This window comes from Dendropsophus ebraccatus, chromosome 2 (assembly GCF_027789765.1).
Source record: "Dendropsophus ebraccatus isolate aDenEbr1 chromosome 2, aDenEbr1.pat, whole genome shotgun sequence".
Classification (NCBI taxonomy): Eukaryota; Metazoa; Chordata; class Amphibia; order Anura; family Hylidae; genus Dendropsophus; species Dendropsophus ebraccatus.
The window spans coordinates 125,185,372-125,199,593 of record NC_091455.1 but is presented as its reverse complement, the minus strand read 5'-3'; the positions used below and the strand labels follow the sequence as shown (position 1 = coordinate 125,199,593).

Sequence of the window (14,222 nt, the reverse complement as noted above, 5' to 3'; positions counted from 1 at the left end):
CGTGGTCGCGAGCGCGTACTAGCGATGGAATCCTCCGTAATTTATCCGTGCAGATTCCGTAGTGTGAACTACCCCAAACACAGGATCCAGTAAGGGGGGCTTATGGTCTTGCAGACAAATTTGGCAATTATAACATTTTAATGCAAATACAAAAGTTTTGGTAACATAGCGCCAATTTTGCAGTGATTTTGCCAACAACTATGCAAAACCATGGCAAAACCAAAATTATTTTTCTGGAAATAAAGAAGTCACTGTTACATAACACCAGTTTCGCAAAATCACTGCGAAAATTGTGTTAACAGTGAATTTCACAATTTCAGTAAAATAGCGCATTAAGATAAAGCATGAAAGTCATAAAACAACATAAAATTTACATTTCCAGTGGTATCTGAAAGCTGCTCACCTAATCTTCTATAAACAGTTTGCTGCTGGGCTCCTTGCACTGTGATTGACAGCACAGGAGAGCACAGAGCTCTGAATGTCCTGCCCACACTGTCCTTTTACACGAGCCCTGCAATTGTATAACTTTCAAATACACATAGAAAACAACATTTATGTACCTTAAGCCAATTTCACACAATGTATGATCAGCCGTTCTGTGACACGGTGGTACTGGTACTGGCTCCAATTAAGCATAGCACACAATGGAAAGTGCGGCTGGGAGCTGCACTTCACATTGTGTGCACAGTCTATTCTGTGCTGCTGCTATTCATTGAATAGCGGCCACACAAAATAGACCCATTAGTTTTCTGTGTGGCTGCACAGAACTACGGCCACACTGTATACAGACTGCAAAACTCTTTGGTGCCCGGACTCACATATGGCTCGATGCGTAGATATGCAACACTGGAGAAAAGATTCGGCAGTTCAGCACTTAACAAAGACGTTTTTTTTTGTTTATTCAGTCTTTTGCAATAAAACAGCAGAACACCAACGTGCAGTGACCCCACAGATCTGCACAACCAGGTACAAGAGGTTTCTTTTAATTGTAGTTTTCCCTAATTATCATTTTTGCTCTAACATTGTAATCACTGACATATATCATCATTACATTAACACACAGAATGTTTTATTCAATTCCAACTCGTGCATGGTGGATGATATTGTCAATGAGAGTATTCGGTACAGTTACCTGAACTTGAACCGTTTCACTCTCACACAAGTATAAAACGCTGCTGGGGTGCAGGCCACAAAGCTGGTCAGGAGAAATTCAGGCCTACGGGTGATGCTCGGCCTAAAGGGAATGCGTTGTCAGAAAATTACATTGTTTAAATCAAGTTTTAATGTTAAAGGGGTACTCCACTTAAAAGAGTTTAACCCTGTCCAATCCCCACCCATAATCTAAGTTTGTAATAGGTTTCTATTACATAAATTGGACTGTTTGTACGCAACACATCCTGACACCCTGAAGCTGCTGAAAATCCTCACTTCCTGGTCCACATTGTCTCGGCTCCTCTGTTCTCCCCCTCCCTTCTGAGACCAAAATCCTATAATCTCTGTCTCTTCTGTTGACAGGCAGCTGTAACACCTCATCTGTAACCCCGCCCACTACTGACATCACACCAATCAGTGAGCAGCTGGCCACGGGGCGGGAAATAACAGAACAGTGACAGCCTCCTGAGCAGTATAGGGGGACAGTTTTTTCATCTTTCTTTTTAATCTATCTATGTAGATGAATATATGACCCAGGGTAAGGTTTTCTGTCACTGTCAAGAAACTATATATATATATATATATATATATATATATATATATATATATATATAGTAATTACATGTAAAAAATGATAACAGGCCCTTCCTGTTGCACGGCCTGGAACAGTAGTGCATCCATCCCCACCCTGGGCCGACAGATCGCACCTGAACCGCTGAACGCTTCTTTGTTACCATCATCTACTGCAAAGTCCTGAACCTGATCAATTACTGCAGCGGGAGAGAGGCGGCAGGTATGGCGATCGAGGATGGTCGCTAAGGAGCGTTCACCCCGTTGCACAGTATGGAGCTGGCAGTTCAGGTGCGATCTGGCGAATGTGTTTCAGAAGTTTTTTGTGGCACAGATCATGGCCTCAAAATGGATCCAAAACACCTACAGATGTGTGCATGGGGCCATATGAACTGCACGTGTGATATGATGTGTGACAGGGGCCGTAATGTCACATGATTCATCAGGATATAACAATTTTTAGGATCCAATATGCCACGTGTTAGAATAATGTGCAGGTTTGGGTCTATTATACAGTAAGAAACCAGACACTTACTAGAGCAATATAAAAAGTTTAATAATGCAAATCTAATTCCTAGGTCGAAAAGAGGGACATGCAAGGGACAAAGAGACATGTAAGGGGTAAAGAGGGACAGGAATCAAAAGTAGGGACTGTCCCTCCAAAATAGGGACACCTGGGAGATATACATCCAGAGTGTACAGACAAAAAACCATACACAGTAATACGGGGATACAACACTGTGATATGATTCAGACTAGAAGCGGGCACTGAGGGGGCAGAGGGTGACTGGGCAGCTTCCACGTGACCGGAGCCGCTGCTTATCACCGGATGCCGCTCCTCACACCTCATGTGAACGGGCAGCACTCAGCGTTGAGAGCAAAACCACAGCCAATGAGCAGCCAGTGGGCGGGGCGTGCACGTAGTATCTACGGGCGAGGTGGTGACGTAATATTTAGTGGGCGGGGCGTGCAGATACCATGTGGTGGGAGGGCCGTGCACGGGAGCAGCGGGGCCCGGGCCGTGGACGCCCTCAGACATGGCAGAGAATGAGGAGCTGCACCGGGACGGCTCTCGCTCCTCCAGTCCCACACATGATTCCCGGCGGGCTGCCCCCCTCGCCCCGGCAGCCCTGCCCGACACCCCCGCAGCTCCTAGACCGCCGGCACCAACTTCGTCCCGCAGCCCGCCCGCGCTCCTCCAGCTGCCCCCTGGGCTGCCGCTCCGCTTTGACCGGAACATCAAGCAGGCGTTCTATAACACGGGAGCGCTGCTGTTTGCGGCCGGGTGCTGCGGGGCGGCCGTGCTCGTCTACTTCATCCTGGAGGCCTTCCTGCGGCCGCTGCTGTGGGCCGCCCTGTGCGGCACCTTCCTTCACCCCTTCAAGCACTCGCTGACCGGAGTGTGCCGCCGCTGGCTGTGCCGCCTGCAGAGACGGGGCTCCCCCATCGTCCTGGCCACCCTGCTGCTGCCCGTCAGCTTCGTCAACCACAGCCTGGAGGCCCTGGGGGAGTTGGTTGCCCGCAGGCTGCGGGTGCTGGTGCCCGTGCTGGCCGGGGCGCCCCTCCTCTACCTGCTCTACCTGGCCGGAAGTTACCTCGGGGTGCGGGAGCTGCTGGCTCACGTGTGCGGCGTCATCTGCGGGGCTCTGGACTACTTCAGCACTCTGTGGGTGAGGAGGGCACCCGGTGCCACCATCTGCTGCTCGGGGGCCAGGGGTACCAATCAGAGGGCAGGCCACCTACTGGTTACTATGGGCACCTGTATAATATCTCTGTATGACAGCTGTACTACAAGGAGCAATGGTGGTTCCCATAGGTGTCCCTAGGAATGGAAGGAATCAGGGAGCCAGTTATACAGGGATAGAATGGAGCACAGGTACTGTTATTTGGCTCCGCATATGGCACAGCTATGGAGACACATTTACTATGCAAAGTGCCACCTCCTTCCCCAATACATCTGGCCAGGGGCTTAGCGTTGTGCATGGGTGTAAATCAGCGCGCCAGGAGCCAAAACACTCGCCTGAATTCTTGATCATTCCCTGTGGTTACTATGCTTGATGCACCAGAAGTTTTTTCTCCCCATACACCAGAATTGTGCATCATAGCATTTGAGACACACTTATCGTGTTGGCCATGTCAAAAGGAATGGGGGTGCGACCTAAAATCCTATGTGCCAAAATTTTGGTGCTTTATCTGTGTCTGAAGTAAGCCAACTACTGGTGTAAAGCAAAGCTTAAAGGGGTTATCCAGCACTACAAAAACATGGCCACTTTCTTCCAGAGACAGCACCGCTCTTGTCTCTGGTTTGGGAGGGGTTTGCCACTTAGTTCCATTCAAGTGAATGGAGCTTAATTGCAAACCGCACCTCAACTGGAGACAGGAGTCGTGTTGTCTCTGGAAGCAAGTGGCCATGTTTTTGTAGCGCTGGATAACCCCTTTTAAGGCGTTAGCCAGGCTTGGAAAAACATGGCAGCTTTCTTCCAGAAACAGCACCACTCTTGCCCCCAATGGGTGTTTGACTTTGCATCTCGGTTCCATTGCGTGAATGGAACTGAATTGTAACATCACACAAACCTAAGGCCAGAGGTGGGGCTGATTTTGCAGTAATGTTGCTGTGTGATTTCTAATCCTGGACAATACCTTAATCAGTTCAGTACTCCAGGGAAAAAATATTTTATTTTTAAATTAACTGGTGGCAGAAAATTGTACAAATTTGTACATTATTTCTATTTAAAACAAATTGTCTCCAGTACTTATCAGCTGCTGTATGTCCTGCGGGAGGCAATGTTTTCTTTGTAGTCTGACATGATGCTCACTGCTGCCACCTCTGCCATTCCCTATCAGAGCAGGAGAGGTTTTCTATGGGGACTTGTTCCTGCTCTGTTCCTGTCACAGGCAGAGATGGCAGCAGAGAGCACTGTGCCAGACTGGAAAGAAAACAACACTTCCCACAGGACATACAGCAGCTGATAAGTACTAGAAGACTGGAAATCTTTAAATAGAAGTAACTTACAAATCTGTATAACTTTCTTACACTAGTTTAGAATTTAAAAGTCTAGATTTAAAAACAACTTTCTTTTTTCTCCAGAGTACCTGTTTAAGGCGGACACAATCTTATATCCTTCCCCAAACAGTTTATGTAGCTGCACCCCTAAAACAGTAATAATAGAAGTATCTGCCCTCTCTTCTGGGTTGTACATCAGTGTCCCCGTCTCCCCAGTCCCTTAAAGGGAACCAATCACACAAAAATTGGCTATAAAGCTAAGGAGACGTGCTGAGAGATCAGCCAGCACGCTTCCTAACCATCCCCCTGTCCCCTCCGTCCCATGAACATAGAGCCTGCAAAGTTAGTTTATTAGTCTCCCGGGCTCTATGCAAATTACCATCTAAGTAGTCACGGTGGGCGGGTGTCTTCTTCAAGTATTCCATGTCCTGGGTCGGCTCTGGCGCTGTTATCACGGCCCTCTGGGCGTGTGTAGAAAGCGCCGCATGGTGATGTCATTGGGGGGGGGGCGGCATTGCACGTCGGCCTGGCCGACGTCTTTACTAAGCTGCACATGCGCAGTACTGTTGGTGAAGCCGCTGCTGTACTACGCCGTGCAGGCGCAGTACCGCAGCGTCTTCTCCGGCTGCACTGCCCATGCGCAGCTTAGTAAAGACGTCGGCAAGGCCGCCCCCCCCCCCCACGTCACCATGCGGTGCTTTCTACACACACCCAGAGGGGCGTGATAACAGCGCCGGAGCCGGCCCAGGACACGGACTACTTGAAAAAGACACCCGCCCACCGTGACTATTTGAAGAAGCCACACGCCCACCATGACTACTTGAAGAAGCCACCCGCCCACTGTGACTACTTAGATGGTAATTTGCATAGAGCCCGGGAGACTAATAAACTAACTTTGCAGGCTCTATGTTCATGGGACGGAGGGGACAGGGGGATGGTTAGGAAGCGTGCTGGCTGATCTACCAGCACGTTTCCTTAGCTTTATAGCCAATTTTTGTGTGATTGGTTCCCTTTAAAGCAGTCAATGCAGTGTTTCTCCTCTTGCTTCTAGCAGTGGGTAATGGCGTCCAATATTCTCCTCACCTTGCCAGCAATAGCGCCCCCCATAATGGTAGCTTGTATTTCCATGACATATAGGGGGACTTTACTACAGGAGGGGGGAGAGTGTGAAGCAGCACAGTGTCTGCCTCAAACACCAATAAAATGGTATCTAAAGCGCCTGCAAGTAGAAACATTTTATTTAGGAAAAAGAAAGAAAATTGAGAATCATTTATAGTATTAAAAAAAAAATCAGCTGACTGTTTTCCCTTCTGCCCTCAGCTCAGGCAGGATCACTGAACCTATTACATATTAGCTTATTGGGCCTACAGTTGGCCATGCAGAAGGGCCTTTAGACCAGACAAAGTAGATGCTTAAGATTTGGCTGAGCCATTGTGATAAATCTGGCACCTTTGTAGTCTGTCATGTAAGTTTTCACTGCCCAGAAATTGGGCAGTAATAGTGTCACTGTTGTTATAACTTTCAAAATCTAAATCAACTGAAGATTTGGTATAACGTTTGCAGTATACAGTATATTCATTATTATTATTTTTTTTTTTTGTCCTTATCATGCTGTAAAACTAAGCTGAACTTACCAGAAATCCAGGTCCAGTCTCCTGAAGGCAAATTTTCTGACTTGTGCTGGTGAAAAAAAACAGACTAAACACAGGAATTCTGGCTGGTACAGAGAGTCACAGCTCAATGTGTCCATCAGTCACATGACTGCCTTCTGTGAGCGCTCAGGTGGTCTGAGATACACAGGACTTCTTGTTTTCTGACTCTTTCCTCTTTTTTTGAGGAAAAAAAGTCAGAAAACAGGAAATGCTGTATTTTCTATGATAACTAAAAAAAATGAATGTAAATTACAAACTTGCTTTATATCACATCTACTGTTTATTTAGATTTTGAAAGGTATAACGACAGTGACACTTTTAAGTGTCACTGACATTTGAAAATATCTTGTGACATGTCATAAAGACAATTGGAGAGTTGGTCCCTGTACTAGCAAATGGTCTCTACACGATATGTCTACTCTGTGTAAAAGACCCACAGCAGATGAATCGAGTGCAAGTTAAAAGGAGGTAGCCGCAACCCCACATATAACACAAAAAGCAGATGAATAGCCAGGACTCAACTAACACTCAGCCACAGCAGCGTGCAAACTGCACATTGTTAACACAGAGAAAAATGTAACAGCTACAGATGCATGGTGGTTGTCATAGGTATGCATTGGTGACTTCCCCCAACAAAAAAAACCCTTATAGCTGTTAAACATATTGGCACTTAAAACACAACATTAGACATCATGTAGAAAAATCCTAAAACTTATTGTGGCCTATAAGAATCTCTGGTCTCTATTTTGGAATATGCTTCTCTTAGCAGTGCTGGCACTACTTCTGTGAGCAGTCTTGTGGATGCTGCTGCTTGTCGGCTATGGTCCAGTAAAGCACCAAACATGGAGCCAATTTGAAGATAAAGACAAAATAAACCTCGCCCTAATGTTTTGCATAGTTCGTTGTAGCCAAGCTTTAATAGTAGTTATTTCACTAGCAAACAAACCACAATCTACCATTTACCATGGAAATGAGATGGAATGGTTTTACTTTATTAAATTGCTGTAAGGAAACAAGCCTCCTATCTACATACAAAACATTAGAGAGAGGTAATGCTAAATATTTATCCCGGTAGAGCAGCCCCCGGTAGAGCAGCTGTGGGCGGGCGGCTGGAGCAAGCATATACTTTACCTGATCCCGGCTCTGGCTTGCTGAAGACACCGGGAACCGCCGAAGCAAGCCGGAGCCGGGATCAGGTAAAGTATATGCTCCGGCGGCTGGGGGGTTAACGGGGCGGGCTGGGGACAAACTCGCAGCAGGGATGTACACCCCTGCTGCGATTTTGTCTGCCATTGAAAGAATAGGGCCCGGATCCGCAGCAAGTCTCGCTGCGGATCCGGCAAGTAGGTTTGTACCCTGAAGGGGTTTTCCAGCTTCAGAAAAACATGGCCACTTTCTTTCAGACACAACCTGACCCGTCTCGAGTTCAGGTGTGGATTCCAATTAAGCTCCATTCACTTGGTTGCAAAACCACACCAAAACTGGAGACAAGAATTGTGCTGTCTGTGGAAGAAAGTGGCCATGTTTTTCAAACGCTGGATAACCCCTTTAAACATCTACTGTGCACAATGCAGAAGCTTGGTCTGTAGCACTTTTGAGTAAAAAAAAAGTATATGTGCGAGAAATGTCATGAACTTAACTATGTAATAAATAAATTCTTTCCTTCCTGAGTCTAGCAGGTTTGCTAGATGCTTAGCATGTATGACTCTTAGAGGAGATAAAGTGGGAAAGTTATGGCTGTTACTTAGTAGAGGCTTGTGCACACTGAGTAAAAGGCGAGGAATTCAAGAGGAATCCGCTCTTAATTTCTGTGTGAAATTCCTCCCGTAAAATATGAACAGAGCAATGTCCCATTGTGTTTAATGGGATTTCCGCTCTGTTGTTCACACTGCAGACTTTTCTGCCGCAGATCGGCTTTCCGCCTTGAGGCCCAGTTCACTGAGCAAAAACTGCGGAAGTCCAAGCCCCATTGACTTCTATAGGATTCCTCTAGCAGAATCTGCCACTTGTCACTTCTTTGGCCTCATTCACACTGAGCATAAACGGCAGAATTTCGCGGCGGAGCTCTCCGCCCTGCTCAGTGTCCAGCAGCGAGTGAATGAGAGGGCACGCGTGCGTCCACTCCCACTGCTCTACGCTCAAAAAAGTGACGTCACTTTGAGCGGAGAGGGCAGGAAGCAGACGCACGTGTGCCCTCTCCTTTACTCACTGCATGACACTGAGTGCAGCGGAGAGCTCTCCGCAGCAGAATTCTGCCGTTTCTGCTCACTGTGAATGAGGCCAAAGAAGTGACAAGTGGCAGATTCTGCTAGAGGAATCCTATAGAAGTCAATGGGGCTTGGATTCTGCTTGAAATTCAGCTTGCATTTAGCTTGAATTTTGCTCAAATTGTGCTCCTTTTCTGCTCCTATTCTGCCAGAGCAGAATAAAAGAGGAATTTCAAGCAAAAATCTTTCCTCTTCAATTCCTTGACTTTTTCTCAGTGTGCATATGCCCTATAGTAGTAATGTTTTAAAAGGGGGCTCCATTTAATTATACTGGTCTGATGATATTAACCCCATGACTATTTAGTCATATCTAGCATACAGTGCACCCTATATATTCTCAATTGGCATGACGAGGCCTGGCTTTAGTAGTGTAATGATGCTCATCTCGGCTTGGCAATCCTTTACTCCAGCAGCCCACACTCGTCCGAGCTGAGAACTTCAGGTGCATTCTGCTGCACCCCCCAGATTGAAGTTCTGTTCGTCCCATAGGCTCCATTTCATTCAAGTAGGGGTGGGTGGCTGAATCTGCTTTAAGTTCTCCGTTTGCAATCCGTAGTGTGCACATACCCTAATGGAGGACCGATTGCAGAGATCAGTGCAGTACATATGTACTGCATTGATTTCTTTGAGCAATCAGTGCATTGCACATAGATGTCCCCTATCAGGACTAAAAATTACTGTGTAAAAAAATGAAAGTTTTTCTATAAATAAAAAATCACATCCCATAATAAAAGTTTAACCCTTTAAGGACGGAGCCTGTTTTCATTTTTGTTCTTTCGTTTTTTCCTCCTCATGTTTAAAAGGCCACTGAGCTTGCATGTTTCCTCCTATAGACCCACATGAGCCCTAATTTTTTGCGACACCAGCTATACTTTGCAAATACAGACTTAATTTTTCTATAAAATATGCTGAAAAAACAAAAAAATTATGTGCAGTGAAATTTGAAAAAAGGTGCAATTCCTTTTATTTCGAGGGGTTTCATATGTACGCCGTTTCGCCCTATGGTAAAACTGACATGTTAACTATGTTCCTCAAGTCAGTACGATTACAACGATATGTAACTTGTGTAACTTATTTTATTTGATGGCTTTTAAAAAATTCAAACCTTTTAAAGAAAACTAAATGTGTTTAAAATCGCTCTATTCCCAGGCTTATAACGCTTTTATTGTTTGGTCTATGGGGCTGTGTGAGGTGTAATTTTTTGCGCCACGACCTGTTCTTTCTTTTGGTACCTTGTTTGCATATATGTGACTTTTTGATCACTTTTAATTAAATTTTTTCTGGATTTAATGTAAACAAAAATGCCCAATTTTGCACTTTGCTGGGGTTTTGCGCTTACGCCGTTCACTGTGCGAGATCAGGAATGTGATCATTTAATAGTTTAGGCGATTACGCACGAGGCGATACCAAATATGTTTATTTATTTATTTATTTTGAATAGTTAATTAGCCAGTCCCTGAATAGTTAATACCCGCGGTCCCTGGCTACACAAAGCAACCGGGGACCGCGGGCTGCAGATAGGGCTCACGCCGGGAGCCCTCTGTGATCCTCCTTAACGGCCGCATGGCGGGTATACTCGTCATGCGTCATTAAGGGGTTAAATCATCCACCTTTTCCAATTTTTTTTTAATAAAAAAATAAACATATTTGGAACATATAGTATATCGTAGTGTGCGTAATTGTCTGACCTAGTAAAATATAACAATAATGTTTTCATATGGTGAATGGCATAAACTGAAAACGTGCCAGGATTGTCCCTTCACAAATATGGTACCAATAAAAACTAGAGATTGTGGCGCAAAAATTGAGACCCTAAACAGGCTTGAAGGTTGAAAAATGAAAGCACTTTGGCTCTTAGACGGCGAGGAGGAAGAAAACAAAAATGCAAAAATTAAAATAAGCCTGGTCCCTTAAAGGAGAAGTACGGGGTCAGCGTTTTTTTTTTTTTTCTAATAAGCCGGAGAGGAGGTGGCTGAACATAACATACACCTACCTCCCTGGTTCTAGCTCTGGGGTCCGCTGTCCTCTGCTTCCTGTCCCTGGCCATTTCTGGTCTGAGCGGGGACCAAAAAAAGGTCTGATCCTGGACTTCTCCTTTAAGACCAAAACCTACTCTGTCCGTGTTCCCCCCACCCCAGAAGTGTGGTGCATTATACTTACGTATTCGTTGTCGACCCCGGCCGCCATCTTGGGTCGACGACCTCATTTTCGGAAGGCCGGCTGGACCACTCCAGCCGCCCCTCATGCCTGCCCCCATCCGTCATCAGCTGTGATTGGCTGCGCATAGGGGGGGGGCCAGCATGAGGGACGGCTGGAGCGACAGCGAATACGTAAGTACCCACTTCCGGGGTGGGGGGAACACGGGGAAGGGGGTCATTCACTTAAATAAGACACATTACAAAGTTGTATAACTTTGTAATGTGTGTTATTTAGGGAATAAATATTAAACACCGCACTACCCCTTTAATGGGAACCTGTCAATGGAAATGCTGTTTATTCTTCAACAGCATGTTCAGAAGGAGATGAGCAGATTAATGTATAGTTTTGTTGGAAAAATTCCAGGATAACATATACACAAAATCTTATTCGTGTAAAGCGCTTCTCATCCCGAGCAAAGTAGTCAAGACAGTATATGTTAAGATTCCAATTGTATACCACAGAAACACCAGGGTCCAACTTTAGTCTAACTGCATGCTAGCCACCCTTCTCCTTATGCCAGTTTGACACCAGAGTATTACCGATGCATTTTTGCTCTTGTATAGCTTGACGATGAATCTAATAACCCAAGCTGACAAGATCATAGGGATCTACAATGCTGAAAGTTTGGGTCATTAGACCTCTGCATTGGGGTCCATTTGCAGAATGTGCCTGTAACACACTTGTGTGAAACTCCATATTTTGCCGCTGTCCGCTGTGATCTTGCCGTCAGTGTGTACTAAGTGTTATTTGTCTTCTAGATTTGGACGCTGGTGGCCGGGTATGCTCTGGCTGTCGCTTTTAAGTGGAATCCAGACACTCAGCGCTACCTTACTGCCTTTTCTGTTCCTGTGTGGCTCTTATTTCTCTTTCATTTGGGTAAATATTTCCAATGATGTGTTGTTTTTTTTTTAGTAATTATTTGTGACTCAGTGTACAAAATTATAATGGTATGGTATGCTATAATGGTCTATGGAACTTCTGGTAATTCTGTGTACTGGAAGTCCTATAGACTTCCACAATAAAGTAATTCCATAGACTGCTGGTATAGCTGAGCAGGAGGGAATAGCATGTGCTACGGCACACTGACCTTAACATAGCTGAGGGTTTTATTGGTGTCTTGCACAACCTAGTACATTTCCTGTCAGCATTATCTTCTCAAGCAAAGTACAATGCTCTAGTACTAGAGGAGATCAGCAATTAGGAGATTGCTTTTTAAAGTCCCCTCCTGGTGCATATTTGGTATCACCAAATTCATAATGACCCCAACAATAAAGTTATTTCATTATTTATCCCACACGGTGAACGAACAAAAAGAAAAATCGCCTTCCAAAAAAGCGTTCTATAATCATGTCATATAAAAAGATCAAGAAAATAAAAAAGGTACTTGGTCTTAGAAATGTCTTAGAAATCTCTCTCTGATTCTTACCATTGCAGCAGTGTAAATTGTAATATATATAGTACAATGTTATTCAATAAAGGTTTACAAAATACTATTATCTGCACGTTATTTGTTCCCATCCTGTAATAAAAAGCTGTACTTATGTAAATGTTGTTTTGTATTTTTTTCAGCATCCGTTGCTGGGTCTTGGAAAATTCCAGTTTTTCTCATTATTGTATTCTTGATGACAGTAGGTACTCTGCATGAGAAGCAGTCTGCACAGGGTTCTTCAGGTAAGGGCGTGAATAAACCCAAGTCATCTTGTGACTTTTTAATCTGCAGTCAATTCGGTGTAAAACATTCATAGATACATGTTGGCTGCAGAGGTTCGGTTTATGTTGTCCATTACAATATCCCTTATATCTATCATAATAGAAAATAAATGCTGACTAGTATTGAGCGGAGAGGCTAAACTGTCACGCCTTGATGGGCTCACTGGCCCAAGACTTGTATCTATTTTAATGTACTTTATCCATGTTTTCTAGGACTCTCTAGGGCTGCATCCAACTTCTGCAACCGCAGGAAGTCAAATGCAGAGCGTTTGGGTTCAGCGAACGTTGCCAAACCCCAAAAGTTTGGCCTATCCCTTCAATGCTGATAAATCAAAGGGGTTGACCACTTTATAGTAAAATTGCTCAGTGTACAGTATTAGTAAGTTTACTCACAGCCCTTACTGACAGGGGCTCCCTATGTACCTCATACAGCTAAAATCAGACTCCACTCCTCCAGGCTGGGCTGCCCTGCTCTGTGGTGTTTTGGTCCATAAGATTGCTTACATGGAGGAGCATGTGACCATGCCCCGCCCCCCAGTGTCCACCACTGAGCCTGTATATGTCTATAGAGGACACATTGGACAGGGCATGGTCATAGCCAAGCCTAGAGGAGGGGAACCTGATTTAGCTCTATGAGGTACACAGGGAGCTGCTGTCAGTATATTCATTGAGCACACCAGGGCTGTGGAGTCGGAGTCGTGGAGTCTGAGCTAGTTTTGGCTGGAGTCGGAGTCGGAAAAAAATGTACCGACTAAGACTCCAGCTTTAAAAAAATCTTTAAAAAATGTAGAATAGAATTTTGATATGAATTTTACAAGTTTTGCTCATGAATATATATTATGAGCAACATTCTAATAGGACACTGGCCCTATTAGATAAGGGTGGCTGGGGAAAAGTTGTCGGTCACTATTTGCCAGTTTGTTTCTGAGCTGGAAGAGTCCATTGTGTGGGGGGAGATCTGTGCTGTTCTCTTCCTGGATGCTGGATGACTATATGAGCAGCAGTGTAATATGAAGATTTCCTGTGTAATATAGAGAAGGAGGAGAAGACATAAGTAGTGTAGCAGTAACCTCTGTCCTCAGTGTGGTGTTTTCTCTCTGGGAGAAGATTGTGTGTTTTTCTTCAGTGTTCTATGGCTGCGTGTGTGTGTGTTTGTGTGTGTGTGCTATGACTGCAGCAGGCTGTGTGTGTATGCTATGGCTGCAGCAAGCTGTGTGTGTGCGCACTATGGCAGAAGCAGGCTGTGTGTATGTGTGCTATGGCTGCAGCAAGCTGAGTGTGTGTGGTGTGCGCTATGGCTGCAGCAAGCTGTGTGTGTGCTATGGCTGCAGCAGGCTGTGTGGGTGTGTGTGTCTGTGTGCTATTGCGTGCCCCCACAGTGACCTTCTATATCACTGTGTGACCTCTATATCATTATGTGTGACCCCTCTATATCACTATGTGTGACCCCTTTCTATATCACTATGTGTGACCCCCTGTATATCACTATGGCTGACCTCTATATTACAGGTATCTAGCATTGTTAGCAGTGTTTCTTTAAGTATGGTGAATATTTAGTTAGAAACATAGAAGACTGTCAGCAGGAAAAGACCACCTGCTCCATCTAGTCTAGTTGTGAGTAGTTCAGGACATGGAGGCTGGAGACTGGCTGCATCCACTGCACAAACA

General features: G+C 45.0%; 1 protein-coding gene across 2 annotated transcripts in view; it reads left to right on the top strand.

Moving 5' to 3' along the window:
- Positions 1-2,699: 2,699 nt before the first annotated feature.
- Positions 2,700-14,222, top strand: part of LOC138783484 (transmembrane protein 245-like) — a 68,276-nt gene continuing 56,753 nt past the window's right edge. Inside the window, exons 1-3 of one of the 2 annotated variants that reach the window (XM_069958235.1) lie at positions 2,700-3,392; positions 11,603-11,720; positions 12,414-12,515. In XM_069958235.1, the coding sequence (XP_069814336.1) occupies positions 2,760-3,392; positions 11,603-11,720; positions 12,414-12,515 (853 nt within the window). In that variant the 5' untranslated portion in view covers positions 2,700-2,759. The remainder of the gene's footprint in view (positions 3,393-11,602; positions 11,721-12,413; positions 12,516-14,222) is intronic. The other variant, XM_069958236.1, reaches the window with a different exon arrangement.